This window comes from Callorhinchus milii, unplaced genomic scaffold (genome assembly GCF_018977255.1).
Source record: "Callorhinchus milii isolate IMCB2004 unplaced genomic scaffold, IMCB_Cmil_1.0 Scaffold61, whole genome shotgun sequence".
NCBI classification, from domain to species: Eukaryota; Metazoa; Chordata; class Chondrichthyes; order Chimaeriformes; family Callorhinchidae; genus Callorhinchus; species Callorhinchus milii.
The window spans coordinates 174,862-198,103 of NW_024704802.1; the positions used below are offsets into that span (position 1 = coordinate 174,862).

At 45.0% G+C, this 23,242-nt stretch overlaps 1 protein-coding gene and 1 non-coding gene across 2 annotated transcripts in view; one reads left to right on the forward strand and one right to left on the reverse strand.

The window, feature by feature from the left end:
- The first annotated feature begins 6,980 nt into the window (after positions 1 to 6,980).
- On the forward strand, positions 6,981 to 7,053 carry trnae-uuc. Its single transcript has one exon. It is a non-coding gene; the product is annotated as a tRNA-Glu (tRNA).
- A 2,218-nt stretch (positions 7,054 to 9,271) lies between these two features.
- Positions 9,272 to 23,242, reverse strand: part of LOC121851581 (NACHT, LRR and PYD domains-containing protein 3-like) — a gene marked incomplete at its 3' end in the record, with an annotated part of 37,791 nt that continues 23,820 nt past the window's right edge. Inside the window, exons 7-12 of the mRNA XM_042345569.1 lie at positions 22,042 to 22,187; positions 21,453 to 21,468; positions 17,975 to 18,120; positions 13,270 to 13,437; positions 10,530 to 10,640; positions 9,272 to 9,389 (exon numbers count right to left, since the gene is read on the reverse strand). Coding sequence (XP_042201503.1) covers positions 9,272 to 9,389; positions 10,530 to 10,640; positions 13,270 to 13,437; positions 17,975 to 18,120; positions 21,453 to 21,468; positions 22,042 to 22,187 — 705 coding nt within the window. The remainder of the gene's footprint in view (positions 9,390 to 10,529; positions 10,641 to 13,269; positions 13,438 to 17,974; positions 18,121 to 21,452; positions 21,469 to 22,041; positions 22,188 to 23,242) is intronic.

Genomic DNA, 23,242 nt, shown 5'->3' on the forward strand with positions numbered 1-23,242 from the left:
GGGAGTGAGGGGGTGGGGGTTGGTAGATGTTGGAGGGGAAGTGACCGCGGAGCGGATTCCCTTGATCTTGGATTCAAGCAAATCCAGCATCTCCTCGCAGTGAAGGTTGGAGGAGATGACCTGCGCGGGGTGGCGGGGGGGACGGAGGAGTCGGGTTGTGGTGGAAAACAGTAGCCTGGGGTTGTTCTTCGCCTCCAGGATTATCCTGGAGTAGAAGGACGACTTGGCCGAGGCTAGAGTGGAGCGGTAAATTTTGAGGAGGTCCAGCCAGATTTGTCGGTGGACCGTTAGGCCAGATTTGACACAGGTGCGTTCAGCAGCCCGCACCTGGCTTTTCAGTGAGCGGAGGTGGGTGGTGTACCAGGGGGAGGAGCGGGAGTAGGAGACAGTGCGGGAAGTGATGGGGGCAAGAGTATCGAGTGTGGAGGAGAGGGTATTGTGGAGGAGGGAGAGAGGAGAAGAGGGGTCGGTGAGGGTTGAAGGCCAGAGGGAGAGGAGTTCAGAGGACTCCAAGGCATCGGTTAGGGATTGTGGGGGTAACTTCTTCCAAGGGCGGTAGAAGATGGTGGTGGGTCTGGTGGAGGTGGGGAGGGGGTGGAGGTGGTGAAGGAGATGAAGTAGTGGTCAGAGATGGCCTTGTCGGTAATAGTGACATCCGAGACACTGAGGCCCCGGGTGATCACCAAATCGAGTGGGTGGCCGTGACTGTGAGTGGGGGAGTTTATGTGTAAGGAGAGGTTGAGTGAGGAGAGCAGGGAAGAGAAGTCTGTGGAGATGGAGCAGGAGGGGGTGAAGTGTAGGTTAAAGTCGCCCAGGATGATGAGGCGATCAAAGCAGAGGCAAAGAGATGTGAGGAGTGTTGAAATGTCAGAGATGAAGGTGGGAGAGGTTTTAGGGGGCCGGTAGAGGAGGAGGATTTTAAGGGAGAGGAATGAGGGGTGGGAGAGGGTGAGGTGCTCAAAGGAGGGGAAAGAGCCAGTGGAGTAGGGGATAGGGCAAGTGGTGTCCTTGAGATAAGGGCAACACCACCTCCACGGCGGTTGGGGCGGGGGATGTGGTGGGAGGTGTAGCCGGGTGGTGTGGCCTCCGTGAGGGGGAGGGTGTCGCCTGGGGTGAGCCAGGTTTCTGTTAAGGTTTCTGTTTCTGTTAAATCACGCGCACACATTAGCTTACCCACGCAAACACATGCGCACGCAAAGACACACACAGAAACACTCAAAAGCATACACAAGCAAACAAACAGGCACACAAACGCACACAAACAAACACAGACACACAAACGCACACAATCGCACACAATAACAACAACAGCAAGATTCCATGTGTAGGGCGCATTTCACGTCGGGAGGACGTCCCAAAGTGCTGAGCAGTTGGGTCAGGATCCGAGCATTGTGGGGGAAATGGTCAAGGTGAGGGAGGGGAAGGGAGGGAGCGAGGAGGGGAAAGTGGTCAGGGTGAGGGGAGGGAAGGGAGGGGTAGAGGAGGGGGTAAATGTGGCTTAAGAATATAAAATAGAAGTGCAAAGGCGACAAAGCTCAGTAACTGAAGGCAGAACCCAAACCAATGGGAAGATAAGGTCAGGACGTACAAGGACACAAAAAGTCTGTTCACACTTACAAACTGGACGAAGGGACTAATCAGGAGAGAATAAATGTCGTTAAAAGGAGAATTGAAACACATTATGGATATAACCATATAAGGGTTGTTTTTCTTAAAAAGAACAGCCATGGCTGGAGTTATTAAGTTACCTATGAACAAAGGTGTGTTAGATATCTCTCGGGAAATGTAGCGGAACAGTGCGAGACACAACCAGGACTGTAACAGGAATCTGGTCGGTACCGTTTTGTGTCTTGTGTATTATTTAATGTTTCACTTATTGTTTTATTACCTTCTGTTTTGAACTGAATAAAGTGTGAACTCAACCAATTGGTAAACTGGAACCGTATCATTTAAAAAATGTTGAGGATAGTTGCAAATGTTTCTAACAGGCACAGACACAAACACGGGCAAACACACAGACGCACACACTCACACACACACACACAGACCTACACACACACACACACAGACACACACACCCAGGCAGACACACGGACACATGTTGAGAGTTTGATGTAAACGATGGTTTGTGGCCTCACACTGTCACACCGATTCCTGTCACAATATTCAGCCGCACTGATCAGACAGTCACAATAAACACATTGAGATATTGGAGCAATTCAGACTCTGGAGACACAGTTCGTTACTTACCACAGACTCTGTATTTTACACTCCGGGTTCCTCAGAGCCTCACACAGTCGCTTCACTCCACAATCTCCCAGTTTATTATTATTCAGGATCAGCTCCGTCAGTGAGTGGTTTGTGCTGAGAGCGGAGGTCAGATGCTCGGTGCAATCAGGTGTCAGATCGTTCCTCTCCAGGCTGAAGATCAGAGACACAGAGAGGTAACAGGAATCAGAGTAAACACAGTGTGTATAACCTACTGTCACTCACAGTTTGTTTGATGCAGAACAGATTGCTGGAGTGCACACCCACACACACGCATGCAGACACGCACAGAGGATACACAGACACACACATACTAATAAACACAAACCGCACACAAATACACACACGAACACATACACACAAACAAAGAATTAACACAGAAAAGAATTCACACACAAAGAAACACAGGCCAATAAACTAACACACAAGCACACACGGACAGGAGCACACACATAAATGTACACAACAACAACAAAATTCCATTGATGGAGCGCCTTTTACGTCGGGAGGACGTCCTAAGGCGCTGTACAGTTGGGTCAGGACCCGAGGAGGGGGAATGGTCAGGGTAAGGGGAGGGAAAGGAGGGAGCGAGGAGTGGGTAGAGAGTCGAGAGGGGAGCTGAAGACAGGTCAAAGAGAAAGGTCTTGAGACCGACCTTGAAGGAGGAAAGGGAGGAAGCGGCGAAGGCACTGGGGATGGATTTTCAGAGCCTCGTGGCTGAGAGGCTGAAGGCCACCGATGGTAGGGCGGTTGGGTTAGGGTTAGGGTTATAACACACATACAAATACGCACACCCAAACACGCACTTACACAAAAACAAACACAAGTACACACACACACACACACACAAACGCACGCAAACACAAACATAGATGCACAAACACACAGAGATTCAAACACAGAGAAACGCACACGTACACTAGCACACAGAAAGCACACACTAAAACAAACACACATACACAGACACATAAACAAACACATGACACACACAAAAATGCACACACACACATATACACAAACAAATACACAGAAATACACACAGAGAAGCAAACACCCACAAAAATACACAAACACACACACAACCGAACACACAAGTACAAAGTCATAAATACATACACACAAACACATATACACAAATATTCGCGCACACACAAATACCCAGACAAACGCGCACACAGAAACACACAGGCAAACAAACACACAAACGTACACACGCAATGGCACACAGAGACACACACACATGGACGCACACAGAAACACACAAGCACACACCCAAAAAACACAAACACAGAAGCACGCACAAGCACACAAATACACACCTGCATGCCAAACATACACACAAATCACATGCGCATACATGACCACAGAAATACGCAAACAAACTCTCACACTTACACACACAAACACCCAAAGGCACACACATGCAAACACACCCACACAGAAACACACAATGATTTTGTACATGCATACACAATCATTCACACAAACAAAAAGTCATACAGACAAATACACATACAAACACAAAAACAATCACACAAACATGTACATAGACAAACACACAAACAAGCACATACAATCACATATACAGACATACACAAGCACACACATACAACACACAAATGCACACAAAAACAAACACGCACTCAGAAAAACACGCAGATATACAACCAGGAATACACACACAAGCACACATAAAACACAGACATAAACTCAAAATACGCAAACACAGACACAAATACACATACACACACATAAACACACAAAAAAAACAAGCGCGCACATACACGCACAAAAACACACACACGCACACACAAACTAACGCACACTCACGCAAACAGGAACAGATGCAATGACCCATAGAAATGCACACACAAGCACAAACAAACACACGCATTCACACAAACAAATAACAACAAGATTACATTTGTATGGCTCCTCTCACGTCGGGAGGATGTTCCAAGGTGCTGGGCAGTGTAAAGCATTTCAGGGGGAAGAAGGGAGGGGAAGGGGAGTGGCAGAAGGCATGATCAAAGCCGATGGTTTTATGCGGCACTTGAAGGAGATACACGCACACAAACACACACCTAGAAAACACATGAAAACACACACACACACACACAAACACTCACGCAGATTCACACACACGCAAATACAGGTAAACAAGCACGCAAGCCCACACACGAACACACTTACACAAACATACACACAAACAAGCACACACACACACAAATACACACAGAGAAACACACAAACCCACAAACATACACAAAAACAAACTCATAGACATACACACACAGGCACACACACACGTAGAAACACAAACTCACACAATCACCCATACAAAAAAACATGCAAACACACAGTGAAACACACAAAAAGACACACAGACACACACTCAACATCACACATACAAGCAAACACACAAACACAGACAAATACGCACACATACACACAGAAAATACACAGAAACACATATAAAAACAGAAACATTCAAACACATATGCACAAAATCACACACAAGCACATACAGAAACACACAAAAACATGCAAACACTCATCCAAACACCCACAAAAGCACACACAGAAACACACACACGAGCACCCACACAGACACACATGCACAGATATGCACAAACATAAACACAAACAAAAACAGACACACACAGAAACACACACAAAGAAGCCCAGACACCCACCCAAAGACACACAGAAACATACACAAACATGCAAAAACACACAAACACACACAAACGCATAAACACACGCATTCAAACAAATATCCGAACAAACACACACACACAAATACACACGCACACAATCGCACACATACACACAGAAACAAACACAAACTCTCATGGAAACACAAACCCACAAACACACACATAAACCACACGCAAACACACACAAAGAATCGAACACAAGCGCAAACACACAGACACGCAAGCAAACATAAACACAAGACACGCAGACACAGACATAGAGACACACACATTAACACACGTTGAGAGTTTGGTGTAAAAGATGGCTTGTGGCCTCACACTGTCACACCGATTCCTGTCACAATATTCAGCCGCACTGACCAGACAGTCACAATAAACACATTGAGATATTGGAGTCATTCAGACTCTGGAAGCAAAGTTTGTTACTTACTCCAGTCTCTTTATTTTACACTCCGGGTTCCTCAAAGCCTCACCCAGTTGTTCACTCCACAATCTCCCAGATTATTGCCCCATAGCCTGGACACAGAGACACAAACACAGGGAATATAGTGTAAAACACAATACACATTGACAAGTATATATTGGAGCGTTTCAAGTGGGGAGCAAGTCCCAAGGCGCTGGGACCAGGGTCACACACACACGCACATGTGCACACACACACATCACAGTCTCTCTCTCTTTCTCTCTCTCTAACTCCTACAAAATACACAATCACTACATTTACAATATATTATCGCCGCTCTCTCTCTCTCTCTCTCTCTCTCGGTCGCTCTCAATCTTTCTTTCAGTCTCTTTCCGTATCTACCGCAAAACACAGTCATTACACCTTATAATATATTCTTTCTCAGTCTCTCTCTGTCTCTTTCAATCTCTTTTAGTATCTCATTCTCTCAGTTTTTCTCTCCCTAACTCAGTCCCTCTCTCTGCCTCTCCCTCGGCGACTCTTTCTCTCTCTCTGTCTCTCTCAATCTGTCACTCTCAGTCTGTCACTCTCAGTCTCACTCTGTGTCTCTCTCACAAAACAGTCACTGCATTTTTGTAATATAATCTTCCTCATTCTCCTTCGGTGTCTTTCACTCTCTCTCTTTCTCTGTCTAAATTTTTCTCTCTGTGCCTGTCCCACAAAATACACAGTCACTACAAGTGATTATCTATTCTCTCCTACAGTGTCTCTCTTTCTCTGTCTCTCTCTCTCACACAAACACAGTCATTCACTCTCTCGCTCAGTCTATTTCTCTCTCTATCTCATTCTCTATCTCTCAGGCTCTCTGAGTCTGTCCCTCAGTCTCTCTCTCTCACTCTATATCTCTGAGTCACTTTCTCGCTCAGTCTCTCTCTCAGTCTCTTTCCCTGCAATTTCTCCTGCTCTATCTCTCTCAGTTACTATATCAGTTTATCCCACACAACACACATTGAAGTACACTTTAAAATATATTCTCTCAAAGTCTCTCTGACTCGCTGTCTCCCAGCCTATCTTCAGATCCATCTTTCAGTCTCTCTCTCTCTGTCATTCTCTCTCTCTCATCGTCTCTCTCATTCTCTCTCTCAGTCTTGCACTGTATCTCCCGAAAAATACATACTGACTGAATTTTAAAATATATTTTCTCTCAAAATCTCTCTCAATCTCGTGCTCTCTGTCTCTCTCAGTCTATCTTTCTTTATTTCTCTCTCTCTCTAGCTCTCTGTTTGTCAGTCTCTCTCTCAGATACTCTCTGTCTCTTCCAAAAACCACAGTCACTTCGCTTTATAATATAATTTTTCTCAGTGATTCTCAGCCTGTGTCTCCTTCTCAATCTCTCTGAGGCTCTCAGTCTCACTTTGTCTCTCCCATAAAACACAGTCACTATGCTTTGTAATATAGATTCTCTCAGTGTTTCTCAGTTTGCCTCTCCATCTCAATCTCTGTATCAGTCTCTCTGTCTCTCTCTCTGTCTCTCGCACAAAACACTGTCAGTAATCTTTTTTATTACGGAGTACTGTGGTGTAAAGTGGTGTCCTGTAGCTCAGTGGTGAGAGCATTCGCCTTTCAAGCGAGAGACCTGGGTTCGATTCACAGCAAGGTGAAACCTTGGGCAAGTTTCCTTACTTCACAAGCCTGTTAATAACCCCTCAAGATAAAAAAAATAATAAATGGTTCACTCATCCATAATTGAGTGCAGGGCTGCTGTGTGCGATTGGCTACCGCGTTTTGCCCACAAAATATACAATCATTTCACTTTATAGTATATTCTATCAAGCACGTTGATAGTTCTAGAAGACGTGAAAAGCGTTATATCAAACGCAAGGATTATTATTATTAACGTATTTTCTCTCATTCTTTCTCAGTCTCTCAGTCTCTCTCTCACTCTTTCTCTCTCTTTCTCTCTCTCTAGCTTTCTCTCTCAGTCTCTCTCTGTCTCTCCCACAAAACAGTCACTTCACATTATAATATATTCTTCCTCTCAGTTTCTCTCTGTGTCCTATTTTTCCTCTATATCACTGTTATTCCCTCCCTCATATACTCTCCTCTCTCTCTCTCTCTCTCTCTCTCTCTCTCAGTCTCCATTTCTGTCTTTCATTCCCTCTCTCAGTCTCTGTCTCTTTCTCTGTCTCACTCTTTCACAGTCTCTCCATCTACGACTCTCTCATTCATTCTCGCTTTGTTATTCTCACTCTCTCACTATATCACTCTCTCTCTCTGTCTCTCTGTCTTTCTGCCTCTCTCTCTCTCTCAATCTCTCAGCCTCTGTGTCTCAGCCTCTCTCTCTCTCTCTCTCTCTCTCTCTCTCTCTCTCTCTCTCTCAATCTCACAGCCTCTGTGTCTCAGTTTCTCTCTGAGTCTCTCTCTCAGCCGCTCTCTCTCTCTCTTTCTGTCCGCCACCACCTCTTCCCCCCTCCCCCCACCACCCACAAACCCCTCTCTCTTTCGCTCTCTCTCCCTCAGTCAATATCTTTCAGTCTCTCTCTCTGTCTCTCTATTTGTTTTGCCCACAAAACATGCAGTCACAACGCGTTACAGTTTCTTCGCTCTCACAGTCTCTCTCAGTCTCTCTGTCTCTCAGTTTCCATTTCTGTCTTACTCAGTCTGTCTTTCAGTCTCTTACTCTCTCTCTTAGTATCTCTCTCAGTGTTTCTCTGAGCCGATGTTTGTACCTCTGTCTCTCACGGTCTTTCTCAATCACAGTCTCTCTCACACTCTCTCCCTCTGTCACTCTCTCAGTCTCCGCCAACCTCTCTCTGTTATTCTCTCTCTCTCTCTCTCTATCAGTCTGTCAGCCTCTACCTCTGTCGCTTATTCTCTCTCTCTCTCTCTCTGACACTCTCTCAGCCGCATTCTCTATCTCTGTCTTTCCCAGTCTCTCTCTCTCACTTTGTGTCTCTAAGACTTTCTCTCCCCTTCATTCTCCCCTTCTCTCTCTCTCTCTCTCTCTCAGTTTGTCTCTGTCTCGCTCAAAGACTGTCTCTCTGTATCTGTGTCTTTCTGTATCTCTTTCTATCTCTCTCTCTCACAGTCTCTCTCAGTCTCGCTCTCTCTCTTTCATTCTCTGCCTCCCTATCTCTTACAGTCTATATCTCACTTTCTTTCAGCCTCTCTCTCTGTCTCTTCCACAAAACACACAGTCACTAAACTGAATAATATATTTTTCTCATAGGCTCTCGCTACCTTCTCTCTCAGTATCCCACTCTCAGACTCCCTCTGTCTCTCACATAAAATAAAGTCACTACACCCACACACCTACAATATATGCGTCCGGTAGCGAAAGCCTGTTGGGAATATAGATGGAGTCATTGACCTGAGTGAGGTAAACATCTCAGGATAAGGGGGCCATCATGCATCTGTACCGTCATGCATGTATGAGCCGGACAGGTTAATGTAGCGTGCACACACACAAAAAAAACAAACATACACCTGCGTACATATACGCATACAGACACATAAGCACAAACACACACAAATTAATACATCCACAAACACCCATGCACACACACATAAATAAACAACCACAACACCCACACACAGAATCACACACACACACAGACACAAACACAAACAATCACACACACAGACACACACGCACAAACACACAAACACACACAGAAACACACGCACATAGAAACAATCACAGTCACATACAGACACTGTCACTCCGATTCCTGTCACAATATTCAACTTTACTGATCAGACAATTACAATAAATAGATGGAGATATTGAAGTCATTTAGACTCTGGAGACACAGTGTGTTACATACCCCAGACTCTGTATTTTACACTCCGGGTTCCTCAGAGCCACACACAGTCGCTTCACTCCACAATCCCTCAGTTTATTATTATTCAGGTTCAGCTCCGACAGTGAAGAGTTTTTAATGAGAGTGGAGGCCATTGCCTTGGTACAACGAACTGTCAGTTTGTTACTGTTGAGCCTGGAGATCAGAGACACAGAGACACAACAGGAATGGCAGCACGTGTGTAGTGACTCGGAGGTTGAATTATGAGGGTGGCCGCGGGGTGTGAGGGGCCCATGGGCAGGAGAGGCGGAGGAGGACAGACCTTCGCCGCTGTCCGATAGGAAGGCGCTGATATCGGAACGAGTTGCCCAGTCAAACCGGGAGTGGCCCCGACGCGATGGGAAGCTTTCCGGGAGGCATTCACACGGAGCCGCCCTGAACTCTCCGCCGCGGACCAGAAGGCGACACTGACAGGGAACACCAGCGGCGACATTACGGCGACGATAGATCCGCAAGTGCGGACCGCAGCGGCCACCGCGGCCGATGTTCAGGACCTGTTTCGGAGTTGTTGAGTGGATCGTTTGACGCGCGTAACGAGATGGGGAAATGCATATGATGCGGACGGAAGGGCCGATCGCATTCCACGCGCGTTTGTGGAGATGCGGAGCCCAATGTCAGGAAGGGAATATGGATCAACAGCAGTGGCAGAACTCGGTGTCAAACAAGGGCTGTTTTGGGGGTAAATTGACTCCCAGGTTACGGGCTGCGGCAGGTTATGGTGGTCATCCAAATACCGATTGGGCCGAGTTGCTGGGCCTGCGATCACGATGCGCTCAAGCTGTGCCCAAACCACAACCCAATGCCCTGCAAGAAGGAATGTGCGATGAGGTAGAGGGCAGAAGAGACAGATGGGAGAGCGAGGATAGAGGCAGAGCCCGGCGACAAGGCAAAGGGTATGTCAGGGGGAGCCTCGGTGAGAGGGACGGACGTGAGAAAGGTGAAGGAGTGGAGAGATTTAAAGCACAAGTACCAGCCTTAGTGGAGGAAAACAACTGAAACAGTGCAGGAGAACTGCAAAGGTTTAAAAGACAAAACAAGACAAATTAATTCGGGTAAAAGAAGGGGCGAGGTTAAAGGGATCATCTAAATCCAATGACAATTTTACCAATGCCGAAGGATTGTAAAGGTGAAACTAAGAAAGGTATTAAAGAGTCAAATTTTGAAGAAAGATTGGGACCAATGTTCACTTCTGAATTTGAAAGATTACAGAAGCAGTTGAAAGAAATGGGTACACTGATCACTGACTGCTCGGCTTCTGGTCTGTATAACACTCACTGCTTCACGCTGACCAGCACCGGCTGCTCAGAGAAAGTTAGCCCTTTGGTTTCCACATAAAGCGAAACTGTTCTTTCAGATGATGATAATCTCCAAGGGACAATTGTTTGGCTGAAATAGAACAGATTATATGGAGTCTCAAGGACATGCGTAACATCAGTACATAAAGGTGGCCAAGAACTAAAGGAGTATTCCGACCTCGAAGGATACGTTTTTAACCCTACAATGAATGGTAAAAACAAGCTGTTGAAGGTCTCACTGCTGACTTGGTGACGTGACTAAAAAGATCTTAGTTAGGGAACGAAAAAGACAAGTCTAACCGATCTTAAGAAGAGATATTCTACAATCAACGTTGATCGAACCACGTTGACAAGTCGATTCCTAATCCCAGCCGCTGTACCAATCTGATTGATTAATTGCATTGAACTTTATTACTCATCTCTTATCCGTTTGTGATTGCCGAAGCCGTAATTTTATTTACAATGATTGTGTCTTTATGTTTTTTTTATTTGTTTTATTGGTCTTGGTATATTTGTGAGACTTCATTATTGTCATTAATTCGGTCTCAAGGTGGGGGCTGTTAAGAAATGGGTTAACATCAATAATTCTAAAGCTTGAAAAATACATCTGGAAAAGTTACTTTCGATTTAGGGCGATAAAAGAAGTAGATCTCTTTACAAAGACTTAATCGCATAATGCTGAGAATGCTGTTATCACGAGTGTACTAACCTTATTAGCGGAAATGAACTGAATATTTGAACAGAACACAGATGGCTGTGAGTAACATTGTGGGCCCCTCAGCCTTATCTTATCTTCAAGGCCGGACAGTGAGGAATGGAGAAAGACAACATGTACTGATCACCCGCGCAGGTGACACTGGACAATGTGGTTTATATCTTTATTGCTTACAATTGTGTATAAATGTTACAATGTAATAGAGTTAAACGTTATTTAACTCCAGAGCAAGACTGCTGAGACCTCGGGATTTGGAAAGGAAGGACACGGAAAAAAACTGAAAACAAAGCTGGTTGAAGGCCTAAGGATCTAAAGACTTGTTTGCAGAAAACGCAAAATGCTGAATCAACAACGTCTTGAATCAACGAAGTCTGGGAGTATTGGTCTGCTCTGAATATCTAGATTTAGTTGTGTATTATTTTGATATTATTGAATAGTTTCCTATTTTACTCCTTTTTATACCACATATGTATACTCATAATTGCCATGTACCAAAGCATTACTGGAGTTAGACAATAAACTTGGTGTATTCAAACAATACTGTATATTGAGGTGGATCCTTGTTCACTTATCTGGTAACCGGTTGCTAACGGAGAACCAGAATCTAACATCGCTCTCTCACACAAACTGACTGCTCTCTGTCTCTCTCTCACACACAGACTTTTGTGTCTCCCTCTCTCACGCGCTGACTGCGCTTTCTCTCACACTCTCATTGACTGCTGTCTCTCAAACACTGACTGCTCTCTCTCACAAACAAACTGACTGCACACACACACACACAAACACTGACTGCTCGCACACACAAACGCACACAGACACACAAACTGACTGCTCTCTCTCACACACACGCTGACTACTCACACACTCACATTGACTGCTCTCTCACACACACTGACTGCTCACACACACACACACACTGACTGCTCTCTCACACACACACTGACTGCTATCTCTCTCACACACACACTGACTTCTCTAACACAGACACACACGCACACAAATATTGACTGCTCTCGCACACAACCACACGCACTAACAGCTCTCTCAAACATACACTGACATACACTGATTACTTTCACACACACACATAGACTGACTGCTCTCTCTCACACACACACACTGACTGCTCTCTCACACACACACATACACTGACTGCTCTCTCTCACACACACACTGACTGCTCTCTCTCACACACACACGCACTGACTGCTCTCATTCTCTCTCACGCACAATAACTGTTCTCTCTGACACACGCACACATTTTGACAGCTCACTCCCTCTCCCGCAAACCGACTGACTGTTCACTCTCCTTCTCACTCACACAAACGGACTCTAAACTCTCTCTCACATACACGAACACACGGACTGATCTTTCTCTCAGGATCTCACACACAAACACTGACGGCTGAGGCACAGAGAGAGAGACGGAGACTAAGAGAGACGACGAAAGAGAGAGACTGAAATAGGGAGACGGAAATATATCAACTGAGAGGAACTGACACAGAGAGAGAGAGAGAGAGACTGTGACAGAAAATGCATCAGTTGTGGTCGCTTACAGCAGTTTAGCAGTGACTGAGGGTCGGGGCTCTCCAGCCGCCCGCACGGCCGTAGGCGGTGTGTGTCAATAACGGTCCCCAGAGCAGAGATGGGAGAGGAATCAGGATCAACATCTTTAATAATCAGTCACTACAGTGTCCAGAATATATTCCATATTACACAGACTGTGTGGACAGTCACTGCCTCAGTCAGTGTCACACTGTCACTCTCAGCTCAGCTCTGATTCCCTGCAGTGACTTCAGCTGATTCTCTCCGTCTGAACTGAACTCATTCCCACACAGCCTAAAACACATTGAACAGGAAATAAACCCATGGGATAATGGTACAAACTGTAAACTGTTCGTGTCGCAGTTTAATACATATATAAATCTCTTCAAACTGTTCCTATTCTGATACACAGCCCTTTCTCTGTGTGTTTATCACATTAAACACTGTCACAAACACTCACCCGATCTCCTCAAGACTGGTGCAGGTCTGTATGAGGCGGCGGAGAGCGGGGACAGAGCCGTCTGTGAAGGAGTTAGACCCCAGGTTCAGGATCCTCAGTGAGCGGTTTGTAGTGAGAGCGGAGACCAGATCATCAGTGCAGCCATCGGTCAGTCTGTTACTGTTCAGCCTTGAGATCAGAGACACAGAGACATGACAGGGATCAGAGAAAACACTGTGGGTATAACCCACTGTCACTCACTTCCACGGAAGGAAGAGGCGTTAGAGGCCACAAGCGGATCCAGAGATGGAAACGACCCTCAGACAGTACCTGCCCCCAGCGAGGGGACCTCAGAGGGTTTCCCCGATATCCAGATATAATATATAATATAATAATAATCCTGGCATTTGATACAGCGCCTCATCGTATCTTGGAGACGCCTCAAAGCTCTTCACAGGATGCACTGTAAAGTGAATTGATTGTATATTTTTGATGTGAAATATTTATTTTAAGAGATTACTAAACCTGAAAAATTGATCTGCAAATAGTCTAACAACCGGGTTGTCACTGACTGCGAGTCAAACAGACACGACTGGAGTAAGGAAACATCCGTAAGAGATTGCTCTGCCAGGAATCACCCCCAGGCCCTCTCGCTAGCGAGGCGAGGGCTCTAACCACTGAGCTACAGGGCTCAGACTGCAGTGTGTTAGCAGACACAGGCTCACTCAGGGCTGAAGCTGTGTAGACTTTATTCTTGGTGTTTTTGCACACACATTTTGACTGTAAAGATAGCAACAAAACTCTACGTCAGGACATGATTTCTCCACAAAAAAATTAGCCTTCGGGAACTAAAGTCAGTTGGGAATATGGATGGAATCATTGACCCGAGTGAGGTAATCGTTTTAGGATTAGGGAGGAAGCCCCAACATCATGCATGTCTGAGCCGGACAGGTTGCAGGAGTGCACACACATGCACACACACATACACAAACAGTCACGCTTACAAAAACAATCACATGCACGTATACATGCACATATACATACATACACACATGTATGTACAAATACACACAAACACACACGTACTCACAGATACATACACACACGAACACATACACAAACAAATACAAATACCCACGCCGCACATAGACACACACACATTAGCAGACACACATAGGCACACAATCTCACACACACATACAATCACACACACAAACGCACACAATCACGCACACAAACTCACCCATGCAAACACATACTTACGCAAACATACACACAGAAACACAAAAACACTGACACACAGACACACAAACCCCCCCAAACACATACAGAAACACACACAAACAAACACACACACACAAGCGCACACACACAAGTGCACACACACAAACACACACACACAAGCACACGCAGACATATGTAAATATACACACCAGCACACACACAAACATAGAAACACATAAACATAACCAAAAACAAACTCACATCACGCACTTACATGCACACAAAAACACAAACACACACAGAGAAGCACACACACATAAATTGACATATACACACACTAACAAGTAGACGACTCACATACAAATACACACACACAGAGACAGACACACATACACAAACACACTTAGCAAACACACGCGCGCAAAAACTCACACAAGCACACACAAACATAAACAAAATCAAACACAAACACACACATGAATACACATACACACACACAAGCAAACACATAACCCAGATGCATACACAGACACACAAACACAAACACAGATACACACAGAAACGCGCACACAGAAATAAACATACAACCACACAAACAAACACACACACAAATACAAACACTAGGACACACAAATATACACGCACAGACACACACAAATGCACTCAAACAAATGCACACACAGAAACACACAATCACTCACACACAAGCATACACAACCACACACAAACAAACACACAGATATACAAAGGCACACAATCGCAAACACAGAAACAAATGCACAAACACTCACACAAACGCACACACATAACAAACACACGCACGTAAACACACACCGAAAAAGCACACAAGCAACACACAAACACACATATACATAGCCACACAAACATACATAAACATACATAAAAACACACACACAAATACACACTCAGCAACACACAAACGGATATACAGGCACAAATACACAAAGAAACACAGAAACACACGCAAACACTCACAAAAACAGTCACAAACTCATAGTCGCACACACAAACACACACAAACGGACAAACACACAAGCAAACACACAAATAGACACACAACCATATGCACAAATGCACACGAAATCGCGCACACGCAGAAACACGCGCAACACACACGTGCGAAAACTTCCACACAAACACAAGCAAAAATAAACACACACTGACATAAATATTCGTACACACACAAAACACACATACAGACTAAAACACACACAAATATACAACAATATCAACAAAATGATATTGATAGAGCGCCTCGGGAGGAGGTGTCAAAGCGCTGAACAGTCAGGTATCGAGGCCCGAGCATTGGCGAGGTGTGGGGTAGGTTTGAGGGGTGGTGTAGGGGTGAGGGAAGGAAGGAAGTTGGGAGGGAGACCAAAGGCACGATCGAAGAGAAGGGTCTTGAAAATGGCCTTGAAATAGACAAGGGAGGAAGCGAGGCGAAGGGACCGTGGGATGAACTCCCAAAGTGTGTGGGCAGAGAGGCTGAAAGCCCGGCCACCGATGGGAGGGCGGGTCGGGCGGGAGACATGGAGAAGCCCGGAGTCCACTGGACGGAGGGAGCGGGAAGGTTTTGAGGGAGTCAGCAGGTCAGAGAGGGGAGGGGAGAAGGAGTCCTGTAGCTCAATGGTTAGAGCACTCGCTTTGCAAGCGAGAGACCTGAGTTCAATTACAGGCAGAGGGCGAAACCTTGGGCAAGTTTCCTTACTCCACACAGAGCCTAATAATAATCCCTCCAAAAACCAAAAACAATAATAAATTGGTCATTTTCAATCTACGACTGTTTGTGGGACATTGCTGTGCGCAATTGGCTGCCGCGTTCGCCCACAAATATACAATCAATTCACTTTACAGTGTGTTCTGTGAAGCGCTTTGGGACGTCCTCCTGACGTGAAAAGCGCTATATCAAATGCAAGGATTATTATTATTATTATTATTATTATTATTATTATAAGGCCATGGATGGCCTTAACGGTGAGGAAGAAGATCTTGAATACTATCCTGTGGGGAATGAGGAGTGATGGGGTCGGGCGAGGGTGGGAGTGATGTGGGCGCGGAGCGAGGGTGGGTGTGATGGGGTCGGGCGAGGGTGGGAGTGATGGGGTCGGGCGAGGGTGGGAGTGATGGGGTCGGGCGAGGGTGGGAGTGTTAGTGTCGGGGAGTCTGGTTTGTGAGAAAACATGAGCTGCAGAGTTTGGATGATCTACAGCTGTGATGCGAAGATTTGGGAACACACACACAAACACAAACACAATCGCACACACTCACAGGAACATACACAAACACACACAACAACAAAAACAACACGATAACATTTGCATAGTGCCTTTCACATCGGGAGGATGTCCCAAGGCTCTTATGCACACACACGCAAACACAAAGACAAACATATACACAAACATGCACACAAACAAACACAGATGCACACAAAGACACACACACAAACACACACACAATGGCGCACACATAAAAATCACAGAAACGCACACATACAGATATACTCAAGCACACATAAAGACACAGATATGCACAGAAATATATAGAGAACAACACAGACGCACTCAAACACACATGAACCAACGCGCAAACACAGAAAAAAACACAATCACACCCTAACAAAACAAATGCAAATACACAGACACACACAAACAGAAAAACACTGACAGACACAGATACACGCTCACACACACAGACACACAAACACAGACACGTACAAAAACACATGCACTGACACCCACACACACAGACATACATACACACACAGTGTTGTCATGGGTTAAGGTTAAAGTGTTGTTCAAGAATATAAAATAGAAGTGTAAAGGCGGCAAAGCTCAGTAACTGAAGGCAGAACCCAAAACAATGGCAATATAAGCTCAGGACGTACAAGGACACAGAACGTCTGTTCACACTTACACATTGGACGGAGGGACTGGTCAGGAGAGAATAAAATGTGGTTAAAGGGAGAATTGAAATATATTATGGATAAAACCATATAAGGAGTTGATTTCTTAAAAAAGACAGCTTTGGCTGGAGATATTAAGGTGTCTTTAAACAAAGGTGTGTTAGATATCTCTCGGGAACGGTAGCGGAGCAGTGCGAGACACGACCAGGGCTGTGACAGGAATCCGGTCGGTACTGCTTTGTGTCTTGTGTATTTTTTTATTGTTTCAGTTATTTGTATATTTCCTGATGTTTTGACCTGAATAAAGTGACTGAACTCAACCAATTGGTAAACTGGAATCGGATAATTGTAATATTGTTGGAGATAGATGCAAATGTTTCCAGCAACAGACTCACACACACACACACACACAGACACACACATTAATCCATGTTGAGTGTTTGATGTAAAACATGGCTTCTGGAGTCAGACGGTCACACCGATTCCTGTCACATTATTCAGCCGCACTGATCAGACAGTCACAATAAACATAGTGAGATATTGGGGTCATTCGGACTCTGGAGACACAGTGTTACTGACCACAAACTCTGTATTTTACACTCCGGGTTCCTCAGAGCCTCACACAGTCGCTTCACTCCACAATCTCCCAGAATATTGTTATTCAGGTTCAGTTCCGTCAGTGAGTGGTTTGTGCTGAGAGCGGAGGTCAGATCCTCGGTACAATCAGCTGTCAGATTGTTACCCTCCAGCCTGGAGATCAGAGACAGAGACATAACAGGGATCAGAGTAAACACAGTGTGTGTAACCCACTGTCACTCAGTTTGTTTGATGCCGGACAGGTAGTAGGAGTGCGACATACACACACAAACCAGGATACACACCAACACAGACACGCAGCCACCGAAACACTCTTACTCACACACACATATAAACACATGTCCCACATGCAGATACACGCATAGAGACACACACACTCAAACACACACAGACGCGCACACATAGACACAACCACAGACACAATGAAGTACACACATACATATAGAAATACACACATGCACATAAATAAATGCACACACACACACACACAAAAACGCACCACGGAAACACATACGTACGAAAACGCACACAGAAACAAAACAAGCACACAGACACACAAATGCACAGAATCCCCCACACTCTGAGAAACATACACAAATAAATACTCACACAGACTCGCACGCAACGCACACACAAAGACATGCAAACGCACATACGTAAACACACATAAACACAGAAATAAACACAAGCAAACATAGTTACGCAAACGTACACACAAACACACACAAATACACACACACAGAAACACACAATCAAACAAGCATATACATAAACAATCTCACAAACACGCACGCACCAGTACACACAAACAAACACAACACACAAACACAAACATACAAGCACATATAAAAACAGAAATAAATACAGACACACAAAATCACATACAAACACGCACACATAAATACACATACACAGATGCACAAACAAACATGCAGATTTACACACACTTAAACACAGAAACCTACAAATACGCACAAACACTCACAAATTCATGCACACAAAATCGCGCAAACAATCACACGCACACATACAAACATAAACAAAATCTCACACAAACACAGATATAAATACACATACACGCACACGACCAAATGTCCCACAGCGAAATGCACACACACACAGACATGCACACAAACACACCCACGCAACCACACACGCGCAAAACCTCACACAAACACATACAAAAATGAACAAAATCACACACAAACACACACACATAAATACAAATATACACACACAAACACATGACCCACAGAAAAAATGCACCACAGAGAGACAGAAACAGAAACACACAGACATACACATAGAGACACATAGGCACATAGAAATACACACACAAAGACACATACACACACATGCACACAAACACACACAAAATTACACTCACAAACCCACACAAATGCACTCACACAAACGCACACACAGAAACACATACAAATAAACATACTGATACACAAACTCACACAATCGCGCACACACAGAAACAAACACACAAACACTCACACAAAAACAGAAAAACACAAAGAATGCAAGCACAAATTCACACACATACACAAACACGCATAAATATACACACAAACAATCGCACAAATATACAATGCAAGCACAAATTCACACACATACACAAACACGCATAAATATATACACAAACACTCGCACAAATATACACTCAGAAACACACAAATACACACAAAAACAAACTCACAAACTGGCACACACATGCACACTCAAACAAACATAACACATACAAGCAAATATACACACACACGCAAACACAGAAAAACAAACACAAAACACTCATAAAAACACTCACAAACACACACAAAATCGCGCACGCGCAAGCACCCACAAACATAAAAAAATCACAAAAACAAACACACACATCAACACACGTACACACATACACACAATCAAACACACAAATGCAGACACAAAGAAAAACATACAATCACACACAAACACACACGCGAGCACACTCACGCAAACAAACGCAAAAACACACATAAATACACATACAAAGTCTCAAATACACAGTACACCCAAAAACACACATACACGCACACAAACACAAACACGAACCCAAATACACAACAACATCAATAAAATAATAATAATAATATTCCTTGCATTTGATATAGCACTTTTCACGTCGGGAGGACGTCCCAAAGCGCTGAACAGTCGAGGGTCGGGACCCGAGCATGAGGGATAGGTGGGGAAGGGGTGAATGGTGGGATCGGTGTGGGAGGGGTGGCGGAAGGCAGAGAAGTGGGAGGGAGATCAAAGGCACGGTAGAAGAGCAGGGTCTTGAGACCGGCCTTGAAGGAGGCAAAAGAAGAAGTGAGGCGAAGGGACCGTGGGATGGATTTGCACAGTGTGGGAGAAGAGAGGTTGAAAGCCCGGACACCTATGGGAGGGAGGGTCGGGCGGGAGACATGGAGCAGCCCGGAGCCCGCTGGACGGAGGGAGCGGGCAGGTTGGTAGGGAGTCAGCAGGTCAGACAGGGGAAGAGGGGGCGAGGCCATGGATGGCCTTAAAGGTGAGGACAAGGATCTTGAACGACGGATCTTCTGGACGACGGAGAGACCTGGGCGAGCGTGGGAGTGATGGGATCGGGCGAGCGTGGGAGTGATGGGGTCGGTCGAGGGTGGGAGTGATGGGGTCGGTCGAGGGTGGGAGTGATGGGGTCGGTCGAGGGGGGGAGTGATGGGGTCGGTCGAGGGGGGGAGTGATGGGGTCGGGCGAGGGTGGGAGTGATGGGGTCGGGCGAGGGTAGGAGTGATGGGGACGGGCGAGGGTGGGCGTGATGGGGTCGGGGACCCTGGTGTGTGTGAGGACACGAGCTGCAGAGTTTGGATGATCTGCAGCTGTGTAGGGAAGAGTTGGGAACACACTCACAAACACAGACACAATCGCACACACTCACAGGAACATACACAAGTACACACAACAATAACAATATTTTTACAGCGCCTTTGACGTCTGGAGGGCGTCCCAAGGCGCTGACACACACACGCAAACACTCACAAATGCACACACAAACACAAAGACAATCATATACACAAACATACACACAAACAGACGCGTACAAATACACACGCAGAAACACAGAAATAAACACACAAACAATGGCACATACACAAGAAAAACACAGAAGCTCACTCAAAAACACACAAACAAACTCACAAAAACACTCATGGACACACATACACAGAAACACGCACAAACATACAGATACGCAAACAGACACTCAAAAGACACACACACAGAAATTACCTGCACTGGCACACACACAGATAAACACAAACACACAGTGTTGTCGTCGGAAAACGTTAAAGTGTGGTTTACCAGTTTAAAATAGAAGTGCAAAGGCGGCAAAGCTCAGTGACTGAAGGCAGAGCCCAAAACAATGGCAACATAAGGTCAGGACTTACAAGGACACAGAAAGTCTGTTCACACTTACACACTGGACGGAGGGACTGATCAGGAGAGTATAAAATGTGGTTAAAGGGAGAATTGAAACATTTTATGGGCAGAACCATATAAGGAGTTGTTTTTCTTAAAAAAGACAACTTTGACTGGAGATATTAAGGTGTCTTTAAACAAAGGTGTGTTAGATAACTCTCGAGGACGGTAGCGGAGCAGTGCGAGACACGACCAGGGCTGTGACAGGAATCCGGTCGGTACCATTTTGTGTCTTGTGTATTATTTTATTGTTTCATTTATTTGTGTATTTCCTGCTGTTTTGACCTGAATATAGTGACTTAACTCAACCAATTGGTAAACTGGAATCGGATCATTGTAAAGTTGTTGGAGAGAGTTGCAAATGTTTCTAACAGCAGAGACACAGACACACAGACAGTCACACGCACACACTCACAGACACACACACATTACCACATGTTGAGAGTTTGATGTAAACGATGGTTTGTGGCCTCACACTGTCACACCGATTCCTGTCACAATATTCAGCCGCACTGATCAGACAGTCACAATAAACACATTGAGATATTGGTGTCATTCAGACTCTGGAGACACAGTGCGTTACTTACTCCAGATTCTGTATTTTACACTCCCGGTTCCTCAGAGCGTCACACAGTCGCTTCACTCCACAATCTCCCAGATTATTGTTACTCAGGTGCAGTTCCTTCAGTGAGTGGTTTGTGCTGAGAGCGGAGGTCAGATCCTCGGTACAATCAGCTGTCAGATTGTTACCCTCCAACCTGGAGATCAGAGACACAGAGACATAACAGGGATCAGAGTAAACACAGTGTGTGTAACCCACTGTCACTCACAGTTTGTTTGATGCCGGACAGGTTGTAGGAGTGCACACACACACACACCAGCAAACATACATAGCAGACAAACACGCAGACAAAGATACACACTTACTCTCACACAAACAAACACACAAACAACCAAACACATGATCCACAGACAAATAAACACACACAGATACACAAAGAAATACACAAATACACACAGAAACACACACACAAAAATACATACACTTTCACGCACACAAACAAACACACAAACACACACACAACAACATACAGACGCACAGACAGAGACACACACACAAAATTACACATACGCACACATGCACACAAACACGCACACACACACAGACACACTCACACAAACACGCATACACAGAAAAGCAAACATTCACACTCACACAATCTCACCATGCAAACACATACATACGCAAACACACACAAACTAACACACAGACACAAACGCACACGATCCCACCCACGCAGAGAAACACACACAAACACACACACAAACTCACGCACAAACTCACACACCCAGAAACACACAAACACACACACTCATAAACACATACACACAGAATCGCACACACGCAAACACTCACACAAGCACACACACAAAGATAAACAATATGTCACACACAAACGCACACATAAATACACTCACACACAAAAACAAACACATGACCCACAGATAAATACACACACACACAGACACAAACACACAGACACACATACACAGAAATACACATACATGCACACAAACAAACACACACACCAAAATACACACACACCATCACACACAAAAATACACGCACAAACACACAAACACACTCACACAAAAGCACACACACAGAAACACACAATCACGCACACAAACGCTTACCCACGCAAGCATAGTTGCACACAAACACACTCACAGAAACACACACAAGCATACACAAACACACACAAACACACAGAAACAAACACAGAC